Raw genomic sequence first — 25,333 nt, 5'->3', positions numbered from 1 at the left:
TCTTCTATATCCACAATGATTGGCCTCTTCCCTTTTGGATATAGTGCCCACTGTAGGAGAGCCTTTTTGTCTGGATCATATCCAGAGCCTAGGAACAGTTTATCTACCTCCTGGGGCAGTACCTGCTGATTCAAATCTTGCTTTTTCAAAAAACCATCAAATAAGAGTGCTGAGTTGATATCCCAACCAGAGAAGATGATCACACCGGCCTCTTTTAATAATTTCCTCCCTTTTTCAGGAGTCATATCTTTCATGAGGACATCAATTTCATCCTGTAATCTCTTCATCTGTTCTTCCTCTGGTTTTCCAGCCATGCTTCGTTTGACATGAGCCCCTTTGTATTGATATAGAAATGAGAGGAATTCCCTAGAGGAGGCGAATCCATCATCAGCAATGAAGTCCTCATGCTCAATCATTCTTATGTCAACAACATCTTTGATGTTGATTTCTCCTGTGTCCATGTTCATTTCTGTTTCGAAACCAGGAGGATAATCCTCTCGAGGAGAATCAGGTGGGAGACTACTGGCGGTTGATTTTGGTGACATGTGAGCTAGGGGCTGACTGTCTCTTTCAGTATTAATGAAGCGAAGGAATTGTGAAGGAATTCTGTGCATAATTTCAGCTTCATGTTGAAGCAGCCTTTTAGCTACCTCCAGAGGATCTTGGAGATTTCCAATTAGGTCTCCATCTATCATTCCCCTTGCCCTTTTCCATTTGTAGGCCTCCCAGACTAACTCACTCTTTCCTTTCAAAACTTTGGCCTCCTCTCGCTCAAGGTTCTTAATTAGGTCGTCTGGCATTTTGGCCATATGTATCCCAGCTTTGAGTTTCTGTGAGGCTCTGGCAGCTTTTATATATCCTTCGGGATCAAAATTCTCCCTAGGCTCACCCAGAGTCATGCCATAGTAATTTAATTTATTCTGTAATAAATGATAACTCTTTGAACTTTTGACAATAAAATCAGAGAAAACTAATAGACCTGGAACAATAGATTGTTTACCAAAATCAGTTAAATGTTTAGCACTGGCAATAGACAATTGCCTTATAATCTCCAAGCTAGCCACTCTGTCTGGCACCGTAATTGGAAGCATGTGTGGTTGCCCTTCATATCCAAATACCCTTATCTCCGTGTGATTATCATGGCAATACCAATCACCCCAATTGTGTTCAATCTGTGATTCTGGAGAGAAATCCTTTGGCCTGAGGAACCTCTTAATTTCAGGGGACAAAGTATAATCCCTGCGTTGTCCAAAAGCTGCACTGAGAGGTTTCACAAAGTATTCTTGAAAATGCCAATATTGGTTGTTCATAAACCTCTGGTCCCATGCTGATACCCACAACTGAACTGGCTTCTTCAGACCATTCTTATCATAGGACCTGATGCTGAACTCATCTGGCCAGAAGTTAATTTCTTGTCCACAATAAAGAAGAATATGCATTAACATGGAGTATAATGAAAAGTGAACATTCACAAGGTCTCCTTTCATTTTTTCCAGCCCATGATTCAAGGTATCCGCAACATAAGTAGCAAAATCAAATGACCTAGGGTCTCTTGATTGAATATCAGCACACAAAACCATAATCCCAACATCCATGAGTGGATGAGCCTCTATGCCTAGTACTTGGGCTGCAGTATAATACGTATATTTGAAATATGGATGGAAGTGGTTGACATCAAATGGCACCTTGTCACTTTTGCCAAACTGAACAAATGACCCACCCACTTTTGGCCTGTGAACAGGTAGCCTCCAAGTCCTGTAGATATTTTCCAGACTAAAGAATTCCTGTGAGAGTTTCTTCATATCGATGCTTTCCTCGACTTCCCAGTCTAGATCAAAAACCATATCAATAGTCTGCTTGTTGATTACTACTAATGTATTCCCTCTGTAATCACATGTGGTTTTAGTTCTCGGGTTGTAGCAATTTACCAGTGCTTTCATTAATTCTACGTCTACAAATACATTTGGAACTACTAACTTGCCTAAGTTCCTCTTCCACAGATTACTAATGGGTTCGGGTGCATCCCTTCTTTTGTAACCAAACAAAAATAACTCATGCCCTCTTATCTCAGTCCAAATGTCTCCTAGATTTTCAAATTTGTCCTCTAATCCTTCTTCTTCACTTTTAATCTTTTTGGACCTTACACTAGACGATGGACACTGGTCTAATAAGTCCTGAGTCAAAGCTCTCCCTTCTTTCTTCTGCCTCTTGGGCTTCTCTTCAGGGTTTAACTCTTTTCCTTTCCTACTCTTTTTAGAAGAAGAAGACGAAGGTTCCATAGTTACAGTAAATAAGAGAGACAATACTTACTTGGTAAAATGCTCAACACTTCTGGTTATCGTTTGCAAATCTCTGCAAGTTCTTCACAGCTTTCAATCTCTTAGCATCGATCTGATTCTTACGAAAATTCACTCAGCTTAACTGTAATTGAATGGGCAACTTGTGTATAGTTAATGTTCTGCATCTGTAACGGCTACTCAAGTGTTTTAAATTTAATTGCAGATGTGACACTTTTCAACTGGGCCTTTAATTCCTTCGCGGGAAGTACAGTCCGCTCAAAGTGCGCGCGTTTCAAATTATCGATGAAACCCTTGCCTTCGGCCAAGTGTTTGAATCTTCCATCGAAAGCTCATTTTCTTCGATAATACTGTTTCGGTGAAAAACTTACGTCGAGAAGCCGCTTTTAAGACTCATCGAAATTACTTTTTCATCGATAGTCTCCCTTTTCGACAAGTTGCTCGCGAGTTTCATCGATGCCATACTTTCGATGAGTTTCTTTCTTCGATGAAGGCTTATGAGTGTTCATCGATATCTCCTTTTTCATCGATATCCTTTTTATCGATGAAACAACTTTTCTTTTGTTCGACGCCACGTTCATCGATGAAACTTGCATTTCGATGAATGTCTCTTGAGTTTCCTCGGTAACGACATTTCTTCGAAATCACCTTTTGCCTTTTCGCCTTTTCGATGAAACATGGGGTATCGATGAGCGGTTTCTTGCGTTCATCGAAGGTAACTTCTTGCCGAAACACCTTTGCTTAGCGCTTTATATGCCCTGTGTCGATGAAAACGCTCTTTCGATGAAACCTCTCCTGCAGTGCTCGACACAGCTTACTGGCCGAAATATCCATTAGTCTTCATGCTTATGGAAACATATAGTATTATTTTTTCATTTTTATTATATTTTTTCTTTTTAAAAAATAGTGTTCAACAAGGTGAAAACCCATTATTATTAAATGCATTTAAAAAAATGGCATTTGAGCACAAAATATAGTGACACTATGTTTACTTGTCCACCTACTCTCCCTTCTTTCTTGAATTGCCATTGATGACTAGACATTTTGTAAACAAAATGGAAGATGGTTCCCCATGCTTTATGGGTACATGAAGGCATGATTGAGGTGGTTTTCAAGTACCAAAATGATAAAAAACATGACATGATAGAATGAGCACTCCCTATAGTCATTGAGGGTGTAGACTTTATAGTTTTCCTATGGTTTTGCACATTTCCTATCTTGCATGACCTATAATTTGGTTTAAGACCTTCATTTTCATTTTTGAAAGACATGGGATGACATTGGATCAGAGAGGAGCATAGTAGAGAGAAAGAATCACATAGTGGAACTTGAGGGTTATTTATGAGTACTATATTTTTGTTATTGTCATGATTTGGGTTCATCCCAAACTTGTAATATAAGTACTTGTAACCTTTGCATATTGAATGATTAATGGTAGAATCCACCTTAGTTGAGTGTATCAATTGGTATTGTGTTCATTTGTGACTACTTGGTTAGCCAAATAACCCTGAAAACCTTACAAAGTTTATGTATATCGTCTTTCCATGATAATAAGAGATATTCTTAGGTCTATCAATGTATTACTAAGTAGACTCATTTAACATTCCATGTCTATGATATTTTTGATTGTACGTGTAGAGCTTAGTTTGTGTGGATTTTGATAGGTTTGGCCTTTTTTGATAGCTTGATTTAGGTATCACTTTGGTTTTCATTATTACATGTTTTTGTACGATCTTAGAGACTATGCTACCCAATTGGATAAAGACCTAGGTTTGTTACTAATTCCTTCTCCCTATCATCCTAAACACACTCAATACAAATTCAATATACACATTTGTTGTTAGATTTTAGGTGACATCAACTTTTAAACCCTTGTATTAATTATATTTCCTAATGTTATGTGTAAATTACCCATAAGAGATGAAATTGTATCACCAAAAACTTTAAAGGATCTCATGTAAAGGTGAAGTTACCTTCACCATTTGGACTTTGGGAAGAGGACAAAATATATAGGCATTCCATTTGGAATCTTCTTTAATCTTAGGTTGTTGGACACATGTAAGGTGTTGTAGGTGCATGCATGACGGCCATGGCAAATGTCATAGGTTATCATAAGTCACTATGAGTTCATTTATGATAGATGACTGCTGTTGGTCTACTTTGGTGAGATGCCTTATGTCAACTGTAAGTGGCTATTTTGGGCTACATGCATGATTCTGAGATGAGGGTTCATATGGATTTTTACAATGGTATTTTGGAACCTTGTTTTGGCCCATGATAATATTCTATATTAGCATTTTGGGCTCCATAAGTCTCTATACTGATGAATTGGGATAGAGGCATGATGGGAGTTCATTCATGTACATAGATGTTGTTGGATTGAGGGTTGAAGAGGAGAAGGAAGGAAATATTGTATATAATCTTTGTTTCATGAAGGTAATATAAGCATTGACCTCTCTTCTTGGTGGATTTTTTTCTTGAAAGGGTTTCTCCATGTCAATCTTGTATTGTGAGATGTTCTTCTTGTGTTGTTGATTTTTACTTCCTTATTGCTGCTATCTCATGGTGAATTAATGTTTATTTCCTTAATTTTTAATGTTCATATAAGATAGGTTTATTAAGCATGTTAAAGTAGTATTTTTTGGCATAACAAAGAAGATGAATATCTCAATGGTTTTCCATATTAAGTCAACTTAATTTTCATATTTGGATAAAATGACAAATTTCATTGGGTATAATCTAAGCATTGAATCTCCTCGATATTTATTTCCAACAATTTCCCAACATCTTTTTAATTTGGTCTCTTCTATTGTGTTCCAACTTCCATGTCTAAATATATCTAGCATCATAAGGGGTTATCATAAAACACATTCATTGATGATTAATGATTATATGCTGTAATAAGGTGTTTGACCTTGAGTTTGGAAAACCAACATATAGGCACAAAGTGAAAACCAAAGTAGAGGTGCACTATGCAACATGTATGATTTGTAACAAGATTGACATTTAGTTGTTGTGGTGATATTTTGATGCTACAAATTAGAGAAACCCCCCTTGATCTTGCAAAACTATAAGTGAAGGAAGTCTTGCCCACCTTAATAATTGGTCCTATGTTGTCCAACCTAAACATAGGTTTGTGATATTCTTCTTATGAATCCTTAGGGATTTGAGACTTACGACTTAGATCACCAACAAGTACAACCATAGAGATTGAATTAAATCCATCTTTTCAAAATTTATCGTTTGCTTATAACCTTACCCACGCTACATGCCCTTGCATTTTGCATTCATTAGTACCAACATGTTGCACATTGCAACACATACAATATAAATAAAAACATTAATGTTATCACCTCACCACACAATAATAATTCGATAAGCTAGCTTCTAAATAACATGCACATCATTTTTTGCTTTCTTGTGATAAAATACATAGACCATTACAAAAAAGTTAATTATTTTGATTGCCCACAATATAATATATAAAAATATTATAATGCACTTTAATTTTTGCTTGATGACATTAGATTGATTTATTGCAATGTAAGTTGCACATGATGTATATACATAAAAATATTAGAAGTTAATTTAATTTTTTGCTTGATGACATTTGATTGGGTGTAGAAATTTTGAAAAAAATTCATCAAAGATTTAGACTCTAGTTAAATTGAACAAACCAATAGAATGCTATAAATCACTTATATTTATGAAAATAAAAATTTAGAAAAATATCAATTTTAAATCAATTTAGAAAAACTTAATTAATTTTATATTTAAAAAAATTAATAAAAAATAAAAATTTATGATCAAGAAATTGTAGTTCAATTGATCGAACACACTTAAAATGACTTTGATGAATACAACAAAAATACCAAATCAATGTTATCCCATTGTTTGCATGAGTAAATCCATAAATATGGAGGATAGAGGTTAACAAATCAAATCAAATTAAAAATTAGAAACAAAAATAATCATAAACAACGATAAAGAAATTCAGTAAAAATGTAAAAACAATATTTTCAAAGCGAAATACTGTTTGCGAAGGATTTAAAACTTCCAAAGTCGTTCATCCTTGTTCGTGATGAATTGATGGATTGGAAGAACAACGATGCTTCACAAGCGCAAATCATCTGTATTTGTAGAGCAACAAGAAGAACGAGTAAACGCAAAACGCAGGCAATCTTTCGATACACGCTTATCTTATCAAATTCCTCACATTGCAGACCCAGAAATATCTGTAAGATTGAAAACCATTAAATTCATCAGTGCCCATTTAAACTATGCACCTCCTCTCACGCTCGCTCAAAACATCAAACCAATTCTTCAGCATCAACTATGGCAAGAAAACGATCCTCAGCTGGCGCAACATATCCTGAAACTGCTGGCAGACATTGCAGTTCACAAACATATTTCAAAGGATAAAAATACCACTTTCTCTATAGTAGAAATTCTCCACAAATACTTAGAAGCCCATCAGTTTTTTGATGATTTCGTGACCACCCAAATTGTCAGTTCCCTGATTAGTATTGCAGAGGAGACCGGTTCCTTCAAGGAATTGGAGAGGGTTTTGGCCTTGAAGCTGCTGTGTACTAATAAGACAAACCTGAGAGTTAAGTTGTTGGCTCTGTTGGCTGTTACATCCGAAAGCAAAAATGATGAAAATGGCATTGTTTTAGAGATATTTGAGGGTCTTACGAAGGACCCGTTTCCTTCTGTGAGGAAGGCTGCTTTGGATGGCTTGGTGCGTTTGCACAAGAAGGGTTATAAGTTGAGCAAGGGGTGCTATAAGCGTGCTACTGCCCTTCTTCAGGACAAGGATGAGCTCGTAAGGTTGTCTGCTATTAAAGTGGTGAGAGTTTCTTGGCTTTTAAATATGATACTGGGTTGGGGTCGACAATGATAAATTTGAATTCCTGATGGGGTATTTCTTTGATCAATGGAAGTAAAACAATATGACAGTCCTCGAAGCCCGCAATTGAAAAAATTAATGATATTGATTTAAGAACTTCTTTAGAATTCAGGTTTTCGGCTTTTCTCTGTTCCTATTGCGATGCACTTGTTTTTAAAATAATTTGCGATATGCAAGGTTGTGTAATTAGGATCCACTCTAGAACTCGGGCCTGGCCTTATTTTATTATTTTTGCAGCAATTCTTTTGTCATATAACTTGGAATTCGTAGATCATTTTGGTTTTAGTCTACTTTAGAGTTCAAATTTTGAGCATCTGTTTAACCTTTTTGCACTGCATTGCAGTAATTCTTTTGTCATATAACTTGGAATTCGTAGATCATTTTGGTTTTAGTCTACTTTAGAGTTCAAATTTTGAGCATCCATTTAACCTTTTTGCACTGCATTGGATTTTAATATAATTTACAATTTGCAGGCCATTAGTGGATGATTTAGAAATTGACAATTTAACACAGGAATCAACAATTTAATTATAGCTAATAGTTGAGTCCAGTTACATTTTTTTTTTTTCTCTTAGCTAATCTCGAGTGAGCGTATGGATTGCTTTCTCAGGCGTTGACAGTTAAGCTTGGACTACATTCTCAAGATAAGTAAACAGGGTCGCCTTCAAATGTATTCATAATTCTTGTACCACAGTCACCTTCAAATGCATTCTCAAGATTTTTTTTTTTTTTTTATTAAAGAGAGTTAAAAACTGATATACAAAACATTAAGTTTCAGATCAGCCCATGGGGTTGCAAAAAATATATGGAGGAGACCACGTAGGGCTCCTATTCTCAAGATTTGTGAACACGGATCGCCTTAATATGTTTTCATATTCTTACATCACAGCTGTACCTTATATTGACCAAAGCCACGGGCCTCCTTTGTGCGTGAGGGGAATTTGAACCTGGGTCACGCATTGCAGCACAATCCCCTGGCCAATATAGGTCAATGATGCTAGTCTAAAGGCATCTGTGTAATGACTTTTCCTTTGATTTATGCATCATATATGTGATTCTCTACTTGTATAACTACTTCACTCCGGTTTCCTTACGATCATTTATTAATATTGGTTATTATATCATTTATAATTCTGTTCATATCATCTATCATCTGAATGAATAAATATTCCTAGTTAAGTTGATCCCGGTTGAGGAGGCGTGCAAATACAATGCTCGTTAATGTGCCTGATTTCTGATCTGCAATTACCTTAAATATTTCAATTGTAATTCATCAATATAGAACTTATGCTTAACTAATAAACGAAAACAAAATACTGCTGCAGGACTTCAAGAAATATGCTCAAAAGGTGTAGGAAACTGAATGCTTTGCAATTGATAAGAATTCACTACAGTAGAAGCAGAATTCATAACAAATTGGACAAACACTTCTTTCCGAGCTTGATTACAGCAAAAATTATCTTCAATGGCTATCACAGCCCAGACACTAAAACTATCCTGTTTTATCCCGGCAATGCACCCCCTAATAGACAAGACTGATACTCTAAAAATGAAGAGCTCCTGACTTTCTCACTACAGCAACCACCAATGGCAGTTACAGCAAAATTTCCAAAAATATCTAAGCACAAAAAGAAACTGATGGATAGAGGAAGACATGACATCAAAGGCACTCGATGTCAGTAATGAAATTAAATGGAAATTATGGAAAGAAATCAGATTACAGCAACATTGCATAGCATAAAAACCAAACTTACGTTGGAATTTCAATGTGGGAAAACTCATCATGGAAATGGGCTATACCATTGTTTTTCAAATTTTTTTTTTTTTTTGATCGGTAAAATATATATTTTTATTTAATTAAACTTAAAGTATTACAGCTTCAAAGATAATGAACTATCAAAATTCTCCCAAAACAAGACATGACTGCCATCACCACCCTCCCAAAAACTGGAATTCAAAACCAGTAACTAGCACCCATCCATCCCCTCCCCAAACTTAAGAGTGCGAAAAAACTTATTACATCTTGCCTGTTAAAAATAGGCTTTTCAAACTGAAAATTAAAGTTCAACTGTGAAATTAACTGATAAAAAAAACAGAGATAATTGGCACCTATGGGTACCGTGCCTGTAGTGAGCTATTCATGGTTCCTCCTTGACGCCTCTTACAGTCAAGACACTCGATTCACCAGTCATCCAATTACGACGAGGGTCTCCACTTTCGACATGTTGTCGCCTCCTTCTTCGTCCTACCTTCATGCTCGCTGCACCTCGTCGGCTCGGAGAAAAAACCCTGCCATCCCCTCCATCATCTGCATAATCTCCCGCCTGTTTAGCTTGTTCTGCAGATAGTCTCCTTGTTATTCTCCTCATAGGGCTCGCAGTCTCCGCCGCTCTCCCGCCACCCTCCTGTCTGATCACATCTTCTATGTCCATGATCTGGATGAAGATTAAAAGCCCTTCCCACCCTCTTTGCGTATCATCCTTAAACCGCATTTTAACTTCCTCACGCCGTCGAAGAAACTGAATGCGCGAGTGGCGCTCCTTCATTTCCTCATTTGCCTCCGGGATACCTTCTGCAAGATCAAATCCCCATCCCTGCACCGCCCACCCCAGCAAAGATTCCAGGTTTAACAGATATTCCCCTGGGATTAGTCTCTGCATCACCTTTCGCACCTCATCCACTATGTGTCCCAGTTCTAACCCCCATGCCAAGAGCAACGAATAGATGTCCGCTCTGCATCTGTAGCGATGACCAATGACAGCCACCTCTTCACCTAAAACCAACTGAACCGCTTTTATAAGTAGCGGGTCTTTAGCGAGAAACATCCTCTCGAGTTTCTTTGGCGGAACAGGACCACGAAATGCCGACATCAGTTTGGAAGACTCCAAGGTGAAATTAGCTTCCATATCTGAGCTTGCAGAAGAAAAACAGAGGTTTCTGATAAAACCAGATTCAAAACTGGTTTCATCAACTCGCCAGGTCTATTCATAATCCGTGCAGGCATTATGAAATTGGCATTGAATGCATATCTCTCCACCATCGCCGCCATTTTAGAGCATATCGCAATAACTGCTCATTAACACACACTTGCGCAGGAAAAAACCAGCTTCTGACAAGGGATTTGAATTTAATGTCGTACCAACTTGGTAGTACATCTTAACTCCATTCAACAATTTTGTTTCTGTCGTTCCGCCACCTCACCTCCCCTGGCTCGAGGCCACACGCTTCGTTTGACAGCTCATCTGCAAGAGTGTTTCCCTCTCTTTTCATGTGTGAGATGCAATAATTCTTAAACAACGTGATTTTTTCACTTATTATCTTTATATACTTGTCTAATTTCCAGCACGGGGTGTGTCCTTTAACCAGAGCGTGGACCACAATTTGGGAATCACCTTCTAAATGTAAATTCGACACCTTCAGATTAGCTGCTAAATCAACTGCAAGTAAAGCCACTTGGATTTCCGCCTCGTTATTCGTGCTGTCTTGAAGTCTTCTAGCCCCTTTACACAGAACCTTTCCTTCTTCATCACAAGCCACACATCTTGCTCTTGAGATTCTTGGATTACCTTTTGAAGCTCCGTCAAAATTTATTTTCAGCCATCCCTTCTCTGGTTTTGACCATTTAATTGTCTCTCTATCTAGACGGTCGTTAGTTGGATTAACCCTAGGGAACCCATGAACGGGTTTGAGCAAGATAAGAGGCCACCTAGCCAAAATTAAACTATCTGTCAAACTGTATGGGTGCTTCACAAAATTGTGATTATGCGTTGCCGATGAGACAATTTCAGAAATTGCCCGTTCAATTCTCCCACACAGTCTGTCTAAACCTTCCCACTTGTCTTGAAATATCCGCTTGTTCCTTTCCTTCCACAATTCCCAAATTACTGTAGAGGGTGAGATTGTCCATACACTCGAGAGAACTGATTTGCCCTTTTCTTCAAACCAACTTCGAAGGAGGTCAGTAATCTTATCTGGAAGAGGTACTGACCATCCTAATTTATTCAAGACAAATCTCCACACTCCGTGAGCCACATCACAATTTAATAGAAGATGACCTAAGGATTCCTCATGTTTTTTGCACATGACACCTTGAAAAGGCCCATTGAAACCCAGGCGCACCATCCTATCTCCTGTCAAGATCCTCCTTTTTAAGACCAGCCAAGTGAAGACTTTTGGGAGACACTTAGAACTCCAACAGAGTCTGATAGGCCACTTCATTTGTAGATTTGCATTCTCAATAAGATTGTATCCAATTTTAACTAAGTATGCACCTGATTTTGACCCACACCACTTAATGGAATCTTCCTTTGAAGTGAGAATTGGGGAGTATTCTTCCAGAATAGTTTTAAATATTTCTTCTGCTGAGGAGATAGAGGCAGCTCCTCCATATTTTTCCACTGCCAAATCTCAATTCCATTGGATCGCTCTACCTTTACATAATCTTTTAATGCTATCCCCCAGTAATCCTTAGTAATTTGTTTGATGCTTTCTATATTTTCCCTCAACTTGAGAGCTGGACGATCATCCCAAAAGTCTGTCCAAACTTTAGCTTTCTCCCCATTCCCCACTTGCCATGTTATATGATCTGTTATCAGTTTCCTACAAGATAGTAGGAAATTCCATATTGCAGAGCCTCTAGGAGGTTCTTGCATAGTAAAAATCCTTTCTGTCTCTAATGATTCCAGATATTTATGTTTTAGAATTTGAACCCATTTCTGATCTGGTTTTGCATACATCTGCTAGACCAATTTCGCTCCCAAAGCTTCATTTAAAGATGTCCACTTTCTTAGACCAGCCCCTCCCGCTTGTTGGGGTTGACATACTTTATCCCAAGCAACCAAGGGAATTTTGTCCTGGTCCTCTTTCCCATTCGAGAAGAATTTTCGCATCAATTGATTAATACTGCTAGAGACCTTGATTGTAACTTTAAAACACATCATGGAGTATATCAGAATTGCTGACAGGATTGATTTTAAAAGTAGAAGTCTACCCGCAGAAGTGAGCCATTTACTTTTCCAACCCTCTAACATATAAACACAACAATCAAATAATCTTTGCCACAAATGGGTCCTATTGGGCCCCCCAAACAAAGGCGTTCCTAGAAATCTCCCAGGGAGGGTGCCAACTTTCACACCCAAAATTTTGATAATTTCTCGTTGTTTTCTAAGATCCGTGTTAAAAAAGAAAATATCAGATTTTCTCTAGTTTACTTGTTGCCCAGAAGCATTACAAAAAATATCCAGGGTTCTTTTTATAGTGCGGGCCTCTTTTAAGGAAGAGTCTCCAAAGATAATTGTATCATTTGCAAACTGCTGGTGTGTTATTGTGTCCACACCCTCAGCAATCCGGACACCCTTCCATTTATTCTCACTTTTTAACTATTGAATATATCGTCCTAGGGCTTCCGCCATAATTATAAAAAGAAAAGGGGAGATCGGATCTCCCTGTCTTAATCCCCTAGAAGCTTGAAAATATCCTTGAGGGCTGCCATTAACAAGAATTGAGAACTAGGGTCCATCTATGCAAGCTTTCACCCAGTTAATCCAAGAGGATGAAAACCCAAACTTTTCTAGGACACGGAACAAAAATTCCCTATCCACCATGTCATATGCTTTCGTGATATCTAATTTGATAAGCATTCGATCCACTTTTGCTTGCCTGATTGAATGAATAGCTTCATGCGCTATAATTATGCCTTCCACAATTGACCTCCCAAGAACAAATCCATTTTGCTCTTCTGACACTATGAATTTGAGCAAAGGCTTCAATCGACACATAATGACTTTGGTAATTACCTTGTATATCACATTGCAGAGAGCAATTGGCCTAAAATCCCCGAAAGAGGAAGGCTTCTCCACTTTAGGAATTAATGTAAGGAATGTGCAATTTAGTTCTTTCTCCACTTTTAGACTTACTCTCGCTTCTTCCACCACTTGCCATATTTCCCGACCCACAATGTCCTAGAATTGTTGATAAAACAGGGCAGGGAAACCATCTGGACTCGGAGCCTTATCACCCCCCATTGAAAATACAGCTTGTTTGACTTCTTCCATAGAGACAGGCTTGCACAAGAACTGATTCTGGTTGTCTGAAATTATTTTTGGAATGTTCTTTAGAAGAGTTTCCTGATGTTGGGAGTCTAAGTCCAGGTTCTTTGATAACAACTCAATGAAGAAATTCACTGCTTCTTTTTTAATCTCATCCAAGTCATTTAAGACCACATTATTTCTGTTCTTAATACTCGTCACCTTATTCCAAGATCTTCTAACTTTGACTGAATTATGGAAAAATTTTGTGTTCTTGTCACCTTCCTTTAACCATCCTTCTCTTGATTTTTGCTTCCAGTAGACTTCTTCCCTTGCTAATATTTCATTGAATTTTAATTTTAAGGTCTTCTCCTTATTAAAAGCCTCCATTGTCATTCCATGATTTAAGATCGAGTACTTCGGGTCCTTTAACTCCGCTTCAACCCTGATTCTGTTATCAAAGATGTTCTCAAACTTAATTCTGTTCCATTCCTTTAATTTACCTTTGAGGTACTGAAGTTTTTTGAAAAATCTGAAGGCTTCCGACCCTGGCCTCACAGGAGCCTCCCTCCATGTAATGTCCCCATTCTAGTCAGGGACTTGGGATTGAGGAGTTAGCTTATTTTTGGACCCTTGTAGGCTAACAGAGTATGGATAAAGGAGTCAGTAATGCAGTATCTTGAGGAGTGGTCTGTCTATTTGTTCTAGTTCAGTGTTGAGTTAAGTTCTGGTCTTCGTTTCATTAGTTTCTGACACTTTATGAGGATTTCCTATTTTTTAGGGAAAAATTGCTAAAAATAGACATGGTCCTATTTTCATTGGCATGGCGAACTGTGACCCTAGCTTTTGACAGATTCAGTTTCCAAGCAATAATGAGCGAGATATGAATTTTTTAGTGGTTCCACAGACAATTAATATTTTAATGAAATATTAATATAAAATCATAAAGTGCATCACTTAAATTTTTTTAAGTGAAGATTTATTATCTCCTAAGCTAGGCGTGGCTTTTAGGGTTAAGTTGGGAACCCTAAAAGCAAGTTATTATTTTTAAATCCCTAATTGCCAAAAATCGCACCTTTTGGGTATTTAGACAGCCAAGATGGAAATTAAACCTCATTCTTGATATTGAGCATTTGACATTTTCTTCTAAGCACTTGGCTATGGCGGCTAGGGTTTGGACCTGTTTTGGAGAGCGTGCATTCTTTAGAATTCAGTAGCTTTGAGATTGTGAAAGATCAATCGAATTGTTGCAGCTTGGTTAGCTTCATTCAGAAGTCAAATTGAATTGAATTGGGGCAGATTTGGCTTCTTACAAGGCAGATTTGTTGTAGGGTTTTCCTATTTACTGTTTTGTTGTTGATTCTTCTGTGGTTTGGAGGCTTCTTTTCCCAAACATACAGCTTGCTCATTAATTGGCACCATCTTCCACTATTTGGGTGTCTTAGTATTTAAATAAGAGCAGATCTGAATTGTTCCAGAATAAAAATCAAAACTTTGTAAGTTGCTGATTTATTCTTTCTTTTCAATAAATTGGTTAAGGACCTACAGGTATGCTTCTAAATTCTCCAATTCATTGTTTCAGTTGATTAAATTCATGTATTATTCAATATGTGTTGCAAATTAAAGAAACCCTCTTCTGCAACTTCTGTCTATTTTTGAAAGACCATCTTAATAATTAAAAATTACAAGAAGATCTACAAATTATAGCAGGTTGAAGATTTGAACCAGCAAGGGTTCATCACACTCCATGTTGATGCAACAAACTCTTTCAGAGTAGGGTCCCTTAACCACATTTTCTCAAATTTAAATGGACACCGAATTGGAGCACAATCTAAACAAATGAGAATCTCAATGGGAAAATGATCAGATCCTGCTAAGGGTAAAACCTTGGCTTCGAACAAAAGAGGTTTAGCAGCCCAGTTACCTCCCAGAAAATATCTATCCAACTTCTCAACAATATGGTCTCTGCCAATCCTCCTATTCGACCAAGTATAGGAACCTTCATTGGTCTTAACTTTTCGTAATCCATTATTAGAAATGAAATTTTGAAAGCTCAATTGGGATGCCGTGATACCCACCCTTCATCCTATCTTATCACTAGATTCTAGAATAGCATTAAAATCTCCCCCAAGCACCACCAATTCCTGGGAAAGATTACTTAGAATGATCGAAATTTGATTCCAGGTATCCATCTAAGGCTTACCTCTCATGGGTCCATACACATTAATCAGAAAGAAGTCACAATTGATTCCAAAAGAGTAAACCTTATACACTTGCCATGACCGTGATCGAGAAATTTCTTCAATCTTGATGAGATTTGGATTCCAGATAATATGGGGGCTGGGGATTGGTCCTGATATGCCATTTTCAAAAATTGTTGGGAATGGCGACTTAGAGATATAAAATTTAAATTTAGATTTTTTTTTAATAAAATGGACAGGCAACTTTAAAGAATATAAAATACTATAATGCTTAACAACTAAAAAAATTGCATTTTAAAATATTGGAATAGATGTCAATGAAAGTGAGGTTAATTATATTTGATATTTGCCATCATGATATAAACAATTAAATAATTACATTTTAAACCATAATCACCTAGAGATGGGAGATATAGATTGGGAAGGGAATGCTATTATTTGAAAAGCATAGGATGGGGTCCTCAGAGATGATATTTTCAATCAAAACTTCAACGCATGTAAAACATACTAAGCCTTATTATTGTTACCTTTTGTATTATCACCTCTTTGAGATTCGATAAGTTTTTTTTTTTCTACAAATTTTGTAATTTTAAATGTAAAAAATAGAAAATTACAAGTCTATTAGTATATTTCTTCAGTAATTTCAGCTTTTGTCAACCATATGTCAGCACTCAAGGAAAACCCGGCGTAGTGTTTGTGATATATGTAAGAAACCTGTATAAAAGGTTTCCCATTTAAAAAGGAATGCCTGTAAGAGACGTATAGAAACACAAGAAAACTTTTGATGCTGTTTCCTATATAATTATGGTAGGATAAATCAATATGGAAAAATTAATCAATTTTGCTGAAATACATTCCAGGAATATATTCGCTATGCAATTTTATGTACAGTCTGTCCTCATGCAGTTATTAGCTATAATATCAATTACTGATCAATTTTCCATTCATCAGTTTTGCAGTTAGTTTAGTTTTCATTTAAGCCTGATTGAGTTTTAAAAGGTGTTCAAGCCACAACTGAAAGCATGTTCTTGGGATAGGAAAATATTCAGCAAGAGCACGTGGAAGAACAGTTCATGGATAGGTGCAGCACTCATAATGTTCTTGGATTGTGTGGAGTTGGCACCCACATCTCTTCAATTTTATTTATTTTAGTTACCTGGAGATGTGGGGATATGCATACTTGTACGGGGATGGGGATGCCATTAAAATTAAAATATGCAAGTAATTGGATAAGGGTATGATTATAACAGATATAAATGTCATCACCAAATATAGTGGGCGCGAATGTGGGGATAGGGATGTAATGCTTGTTTGTGTTTATACTGTAGTCTCTTTGTAATTATGTTTATTGTCATTTTCCAGATTTAGGAACATAATATTGGTATCAGAGACATGATGCTTAATTTGTAAGATTGCCGGGAGTCGCTAGTAAAGTTATTCATTATTCATAATAGGAGAAGCCTAGGATTAATGAACTGTCCTTTGCTTTAGATGATGTTATGTAATGTTTTCTATTTCTCTTTTTAAATGGCAGGTTCATGAGTATGTGGTGGTGTCACACAAAATAGAGGAGATACATACTACTACCCAAATAAATCAGGCATTTCTACAGGTAAAGGTTTGCCAATAACTTTCCCTTTTCTAAAGCGGTTTGTATTTCTTGACTTGCATTCTATCTGCAAGGAAACAGCAAGCAATATTATGCATTTTTGAGATAGAAATTGAATTTGAAATAATATTATTGCACAAAAATGTTTTAAGTAAATCAGTAGGACAGAAATATGCAAGTATCAAGCATTTGCATGGCACCAGCTGTATGTATCTGTTCTAAAATAGTCAGGTGTAATTAGAAAGCAAATTAAAAAATAACAAACTCTATGTCTCTCTGTCTTTCTTTCCAATAGCACAATTACATGAGATTGCTGCCTCATTTCCACTGGAGCTATTCTATAACAAAGCCTGGTCAATTTTGCTTATAGTTGGGGAAATGATAAAATCCTTGAGAGTTGATACGTTGCTAATTATTCTTCATCTTTTCTTACCCCATTTTGACATTGACCATTTTACTTGCTAACTCTTTTCTTGTTCTACACATAGAATTGTCTGTTCTCCATTAGATGTCTTGAGTTTGAGGTCTTTGATTGAGGAAACACAATTTACCATTTAGAATCTAGATTGACAAAATGCAACCTCATGTGTATCTGTGAAAGCAGAGGTATTTGGAAGTTGGCAAGCAATGCTAAAACTGTAAATCTATCAGTGGCATGCTGATCATACGACACTTAATGACAGTTGACCATATCATTTGTATTTGTGGCAACCTTGGACTTACAGTCAGCAAGTTTGCATGTGTAAGTCTCTCGGCCTTCTACCTCTGTCACACAGTAACGATTTGTGACAGTACTATACCCAGATGGATATTATTGTAAATACAACTTTACAATAATAATCTTAAATTTTGTCCAAGGGGTTGTGTTCTATTGGTTAAAGCATTGAGTTGTCATTGTGGAGATCAAAGTTCAAATCCCAAAGGGACATCTAATATGGAATTCAAAGTTGTGATTCTTAGTCTTCCACAGTTGGTTTCTAACAAGTGGATTCTAATTTGAGGCTCTTGGTCTTCCATAGGTTGATTCTTGTGTGGTTGCTCGAAATGAGCTAATTGTGGTTTCTAATAAGTGGATTCTAATTTGTGACTCTTGGTCTTCCACAGGTTGATTCTAGTGTGGTTGCTCGAAATGAGCTAGTATTAGTGTCATGGTTGTGGTTGCTCGATATGATCAAATATTAGTGTCATGTAATGGTCTCAAGGTGATGCTCGTATGAGCAAAATATTTGTAAGCGATCTGGAATATAAAAAATAATAATCTTAAATTTTAAAATTTCTGTGTTATAATAAGTATTTATTTATGTATGAATCACAAGCATAAAATGATGAGCAAATCTTATTAATTAAGAATCAACATTATCATAGACAATGACACATAAAAATACAGGTTGCAAACAAAATACTGAGCATGGTAGGTCAACAGTGTATGCTACAAAAATGTAGAAACTGTCATACAATATATGAAACTTATTGAGTCAAATAAGGCTCTTTTAAGGTGTTTATAACCTACAGTATCTTTTTGACTCCGGTTAAAAAACCAATTGAAAAATTCAATAAAGATCTTTTTTATTCTGCATTATGCAGCCAAAACAAACATTTCCCAACTTGAAACTGGCTAAATGAGTTTCTGGTCCATTTTCCACCATTTTTGGGTACGCAATGAGGTTCCTTTTATTCCATATATTGGAAACAGAAGCGTGTTGTTACTTGTGTTGGTAGTCCTACTAATCTTTGCCTACAGTCAGATATGTAGACTCAAACGAGGTCTTTCTTGTCATATTAATCAAATTTATGCTTTGTAAAGTTGCAACATGGCGTTGTTTCAGTCTAGTTTTTTCATCTAACAAGTGTTGCAGGTTGTCCGTGCTTGAGTTATTCCAAAGTGAAGGATGTAAAAGTTACCTTGGTTGATGATAGCCCTAGCAGTAGAATGAGCTGACAAAGATTGCTAGGTGAAGTCCGAGGTCATCAAGGTTGGCAGATGGAGCTATGTGAGCATCTTCTTAAAGTAGCATTATCAACACATGGCAGCTGATGACAAGAAAAAAGAGAACAGAACATGGGCAAGAACAAAACACAGGCAAGGGCATTGGATTTCTAATACAGATGCAAAAGCATATGGATTTCAAAGAATCGATGTTGTTCAATTAATCAAGGAGACAAAGCTCCTTTAAATAGAGTTACAAAGACGATGTTTCTAAAAGAAACAATCGTTAACTAGAGGTGAAGTTAGAAACAACTTAAATGACCATTAATAACACAAAGAGAAAGATATTATTCAAGTACCCCCCCTTAATGGTCATCGTTCTAACTACCAAGAGAAATAATAGAGAAGGTTGCCCCCTTCTTCTTAGAACACGCTGCAACAGACGACAAGAGCCTGCCATTAACTCTGCCACTTGAGATGAGTCTGCCACCAACCATACAACTTGATGTTGGAGACTGTCCCTCCCTGTAACTAGAGACACACCAAGAACAACTGTCATGATTTTGAGGAAAAAATCGGCAAACCCTCCAAACTATTGTAGATGAGCAAGATGCTCGAAAATAGACTGCAAACAAGAGACTAGTGTAGATGTTCGCACAACAACTCCAGGTGCGACTAAAAACAGACTGCAACAAAGTACAATTTTTGAGGAAAAAATCATAAACCCTCCCATGATTTTTTTCAGGGACAAAAAATATTTAAAAACCCACAGATAATTTTTGAGGACAAAATTATTAAAACCCACAGTTTTTTTAAGGGAAATAAATATTAAAACCCATCAGAATTTTTTTCAGGTAAAAAAATATTAAAAACTAAAACAAACATTGATGCACATAAGCCATCTTCATGCTTTTCGAGGCACGAAAAACACGGTACTGAGAAGATGCTGAATGCACAAAACCCGAGGTACGAAGTTCAATGCACTGAGACAAGTACAGGCACAAATTCCAAGGCAAATTTGTTGGCATAAAATTCGAGGCACAGAAAACGAGACACCCAAAAAAATGAGACCAACCCAAAAAAACTCTCGAAAAACCCACCAAGAATCTGAAATCAGAATGTAGATCCAACGGCTCAAAAATCGAGGCACAGAAAACAATGCACCCATAAAAATATGACAACGACCCAGTTGAGGTCTCGAAAAACTCACCAATTATCTGCAGCCAGAATAAAATTTCGAATTGAACTAAAGGGTCAAAACCCTAGTCGAAAATTGCAGAAACCCTAGGCGGCCATGAATGAACCAGATCGAGCAAAAATACGTGGAGAATAGACGCAGATCGAGGGAAAAAACATACGACGCGATTTGCAGCAAAAAATCCACGAACTGGAAGCAAACCACTTCGAAAAACTTTCGAAATTTTTCCTTAAAAATTCCTTTCGAAATTTTTTTAGAATAACTAAAAATCTCAAAAATTATTTTTGCTCTGATACCATAATATAGATGCAAAAGCATATGGATTTCAAAGAATCGATGTTGTTCAATTAGTCAAGGAGACAAAGCTCCTTTAAATAGAGTTACAAAGACGATGTTTCTAAAAGAAACAATTGTTAACTAGAGACGAAGTTAGAAATAACTTAAATGACCATTAATAACACAAAGAGAAAGATATTATTCTAATAATTTCATGCTTATAGAAAGTGGTAAGAGCACTTCAAACCTCCATCAAAGGAAGAAATAAAGGCTAAGTGCCAAAGAGTGCACTTTTTAGTGGCTTAAATAAGTCAAAGTTCTGCCATGAATTGAAAGTTAAGTAACATGATAAAGAGCGCCCTTTAAAGGTGGTAGTGGATAAAATCATGGTAGAGGAGGTGAAGGCCCAAGGAAACTGCGCCAAGTCTTTGGCTCTATCAATGACAACATGAAATAGTGCCTGAAATGGAAAATTATTAAGTGAACTTTGCCCAAACCAGATATAATAATTTAGCACACTTTTACTAGGGCAAAGCTAGTGCAAAAGGGCAATCATAGTGGCAATGCCAAGGATAAATTACGATTCAAGTGGTTACCATTAGGTGAAAGCACAACCAGCAATATAACTTAACTCCCTTAAGTGAAGGTCGTGTTTTATTGGTGGTAATGCTCATATAAAATGGTGATTTAGATGGCAAACATGGTATAAAAAATGCAATAAGTATGAAAGTCAAACTCATTTTGTGGTTGTGCTAGCATGAAAGAACGACTTAAATGACCAAGCTAGAGGAAAAGTGCAACAAGAGGGAAGTCTAGTTCAGCTAAGTGGAAGTCACACTTTATCAGTGGTAACACTACTGTAGAATCACATTTCAAATGGCAAAGCGTGATTAAAGTTGTAATTAGGAAATGTTAGTTTAAAATATAAAGATGTCACACTTCTCGCATGGCAATGCCCCTTCAAAGTCAAGCAAAGTTGACAATCATATCCTGAAATTTTGCCCAAGCTCAAATATAATTTGAGAACATAAGGAGTTGCACTTTATCCTGGGTGTTGCTACCAAAAGTACAACCAAGAAGAATTAATCGCCCAACTTCAGGATCAATGCCAAGTTTTAGTGTTTTAAAGAAAAAAAAGAATCATAACACCACTTTTTTCTAATTGGTACATGACAAGGAAAAAGCAGATTTAAAGTAGAAGAAGAGTCTATTTTGGGCAAGTTGTAGTGTTTCGTTTTATCTTTGCAATTGATAGAGTTTAGGGTAGCTTTAAATGTAGGTTTAAAGACATTATTTTCCTTTAAAGCTTCTCTTAGAGAACTTCTAAATAGTTGTGTAATGTCCCCTTTTGGGAGGACACTAAATCTTGCCCAATTGTAATATCCCCTTTTGGGATTTACCTAATTTAGTCTTGAGATAATGTTACATCCCACTTGTGCCCTATTTGTCTTTTTTTTAATGCTACATTATGCCATGTTGTTTGTGCCCTAGTTGTATTATGCAATATTTACACGATGTTAATCGCGCCCTAGGTGTTTCATGTTATAACTGAGTGATGATGCCCTAGATGGTATTTGTGCTCAATACAATGAAATGACGACTCACAACTTTTAAATTAAAGTTTTGATATTTAACATGATGACATTTAAGATGTTTTACTTTTGTTGACAAGATTTTTGAAATGTTAAAGTTATGACAAGATTTCTGGCTAATTGTTTGAACTGGCCAAGTGTGTGCAGGAGTTCATTGTCCTCTGAGAAGGGAGGGAAAGTATCATCAAGTTGGGAGGTAAATGAAAGAGAACTCATGCCATCTGGAAACCCTAACCGTAAGTGAGTCAGGTCGTCTCATGTTGACCATGTCTTTCGTCAATCTGTCGCGTCAAGTAACCCTGATTTTGTCTGTATAAGGGTTTTAGGGTTTCACGACTCTAAGTCGTAGATTGGATTCCAAGTTAATTTATTATTATTTATTTTAATTATGGAATTTAATCATTTTATCGCTCATGCTTTAATATAATTTATACATGTTTATATTAATATAATATATATGTATAAAATAAATATCAATTCACGTCTTTTATCGTATTATATCGATATTAAATATTCTGACCAATCCTCTAATATTGTCTTTTATAAAATTTATAAATGGGTGCAAGTTCAATGTAATTTTCAAACACCAAATATTTATACTTTTTTTTTTTTTAAGCAAGTTCTACCTAGGGGGTAGTACCCATTATATTTCCAAGAGAAATACTTTACAAAGGGTGAAGGAGATGCCACTCCTTATACTAACATCCATAGGGGATCAGTTATAAAGATACTTGATCCCATTACCTATGACCACCAGCCTATCTCCTACTCCTTCTGGAAAGAGATTATCATTTTCCTGAAGGAAGGCTGCAAACCTATCCATACTGTTTTCCTTCATTATGCTAGCCTTGAAAATGGACCAAGCCTTATGCATCTTCTTCTTCTTCCCTACTGCCTGCAGATTGAAGTATCCCAGCATACACCCATCTGCGGGAATGGAGACAATCCCATCCAAAGCTCTCATCACCTCCAAGTAAATCCCTTCCTCCACCGTCCTGCGCAAAATGCTATTTGCCGACAGAGCATGGCCCAACACCTGAATGATCGGTTGGAACAAGTCTTCCATCAGCCTTCCGTCGTGGACATGACCCTAGACCAGTAATCGGGTCCAAGAATGTCAACCACGGTCTCTTTCTCTTGTTCATTGGCTTTTTTGAAAAGTCGCTCTACCTGCTCCTCGAGCGATTCCTCCAAACCAACCACCTTGCTGCACTTACAGACAATGCCTAAATGCTTTGCCATTATCCCTTATGCTAAAACAAGGCCGAATATGTGTCCATAAATAGACCTCCCCTTTGCCCGAGCGTCAACGACACCCAAATCTATAAAGCTTGGGACAATCTAACTGTCAGTCGCCTTGTTCCCAAGCATACTTCCTGGTGTAAAAAGTAAGCGAAACTGGCCACGTGATTTCCTCGCACACGAGAGAACTCCAATATGGGATTCCGTCACCCTCTGCCTATCGCCGTCGATAGCTGCTAAACTTATCCAATTTTAGACTTCGGGATTGAAAGCAAATCAAAGGATATGATCTCCTTAAGTCCAATCGGCATCATGTCGTCCTTGCCAAAATCTCTGGCAAGATCCTCCTCAATCCCCATGTTCGCCAGATAGTCTGTTGCTTTGTTGCCTTCTCGAAACATATGTTGAATATGGTAATCACCTAGAGAATTCAAAAGCAAATGAATCCTCGGGATCCAGCTCTACAACCGCCAGTTTTGGAATATGGAATTGATCACTCCATTAAGGATGACCTGAGAGTCTCCTTCAATTATGAGTTTGACAATCCCATTATTAACACACCACCGAAGCCCTGCCTCCAGTGCGGATATCTCTGCCACATTGTTGGTAGCTACTCCTACAGGACTCGATATGGCACGCACCACCTCACCAACTTTGTTTCTGATGATAGCTCCCAGACCACTCCGACCCAGATTCCCCCTACTTGCACCATTGAAGTTTAATTTCATCCACCCTGATGGCGGGGCCTGCCACTTAGCATTTTTTCTTTTTTCTTTTCTTTCATTTAATCTATGATCACCACTCTGCTTAAAAGTCCAAAGTTTCTCCATTTCGAAGTCCCACTTCGAAAGGAATTTATAATTCTTCACTTGGATTCTTCCGTTTACAAATTCCTCTATTGCACCTTTAATTTTTGCCTTTAGGAACTGCACTTCCAATGCTTCTTCCTTGAAAATCCTTCTGTTGCGTTCCTTCCAAACATGCCAGACCAACAGAGAGGGACAAACCAACTAGAGCATTCCCCATTTAGAGTGTCTCCCTTTAATCGGCCAGGAAATGAGAAAATCCTTTAAAGTTTGATTTTTGACAATGAAGCACTGCAACATTTCTAGGAGCCAATCCCAACAATCACTAGTGTATGGGCACCAATAGAGAAGATGATTGGCCGATTCCTCCTCCTGTTTGCACATGATACACCAATTTGGCCCCGAAATCCCGATCGATTTCAATCTGCTACCAGTAAGGATCCTGCCATGAATAGCAATCCATAGGAAAGCCCCCGCTTTCGGTAAAGTCCACTTACGCCAACACAAGATCGAGGGCCAATCACTATTCCTCTCTCTCTTCCTCTGAAGCTCGTATCCAAGATTGACTCTATAATCGCCCGATTTGGATGCACTCCAAAGCAAGCTGTCTTCCTCGTCTGTGGGAAACACCTTTTTGCTCTGAAGGATATTTGAGAGCCGACTGTGATTGATTTGATGCCAATCCCCCACACTCCTCCACGACAGAGAGGAGGAAGAATTGGGTAGTGTTTGAAAATAATCTGCCACCCACGGGCCTATAGATGATTCAATCTGGTTCACCCAGTCTTTGTCTTCGAATAGATCTGCTAATGGCTTGTCCCCATTCCAAGAATCACGCCAAAACCTCGCTCTTTTGCCATTGCCAATCTTCCAAGCTAGGTGCTCTGTGATGAGCTTGCGGCTCTCCCAAATGAACCTCCAAAAAGGAGACCCTCGGACTGAATTGGCCATCGTGAGGATTCTGTCAGGGGAATTTGAATCTAAATATTTAGCCACCAATATTTTGCACCAAAGTTTCTTGGGGAATTTATACATTTTCCACGCTAGCTTAGCGCCTAAAGCCAGATTTTGCAAATTCATCTTTCTTAAGCCTGCCCCACCTTCTTCCTTGATCATACATGCAGTGTCCCAATTAATCAAAGGAATCTTCCTGTCCTCCTTGGAACCTTCCCACAGGAATTTCTTAAGCAAACCGTCAAGAGATGAGGAGGCTCTACCTGATAACTTGTAGCATGACATGTAATAAGTGG

At 37.4% G+C, this 25,333-nt stretch overlaps 1 protein-coding gene across 1 annotated transcript in view; it reads left to right on the top strand.

The window, feature by feature from the left end:
* The first annotated feature begins 6,309 nt into the window (after positions 1-6,309).
* Positions 6,310-25,333, top strand: part of LOC131043495 (protein SIEL) — a 127,527-nt gene continuing 108,503 nt past the window's right edge. The window contains exons 1-2 of the mRNA XM_057976709.2: positions 6,310-7,146; positions 16,968-17,045. Coding sequence (XP_057832692.1) covers positions 6,406-7,146; positions 16,968-17,045 — 819 coding nt within the window. The 5' untranslated portion in view covers positions 6,310-6,405. The remainder of the gene's footprint in view (positions 7,147-16,967; positions 17,046-25,333) is intronic.

This window comes from Cryptomeria japonica, chromosome 4 (genome assembly GCF_030272615.1).
Source record: "Cryptomeria japonica chromosome 4, Sugi_1.0, whole genome shotgun sequence".
Classification (NCBI taxonomy): domain Eukaryota; kingdom Viridiplantae; phylum Streptophyta; class Pinopsida; order Cupressales; family Cupressaceae; genus Cryptomeria; species Cryptomeria japonica.
Note: the sequence above shows the minus strand (reverse complement) of the source record. Positions and strands in the feature narration are given on the sequence as shown.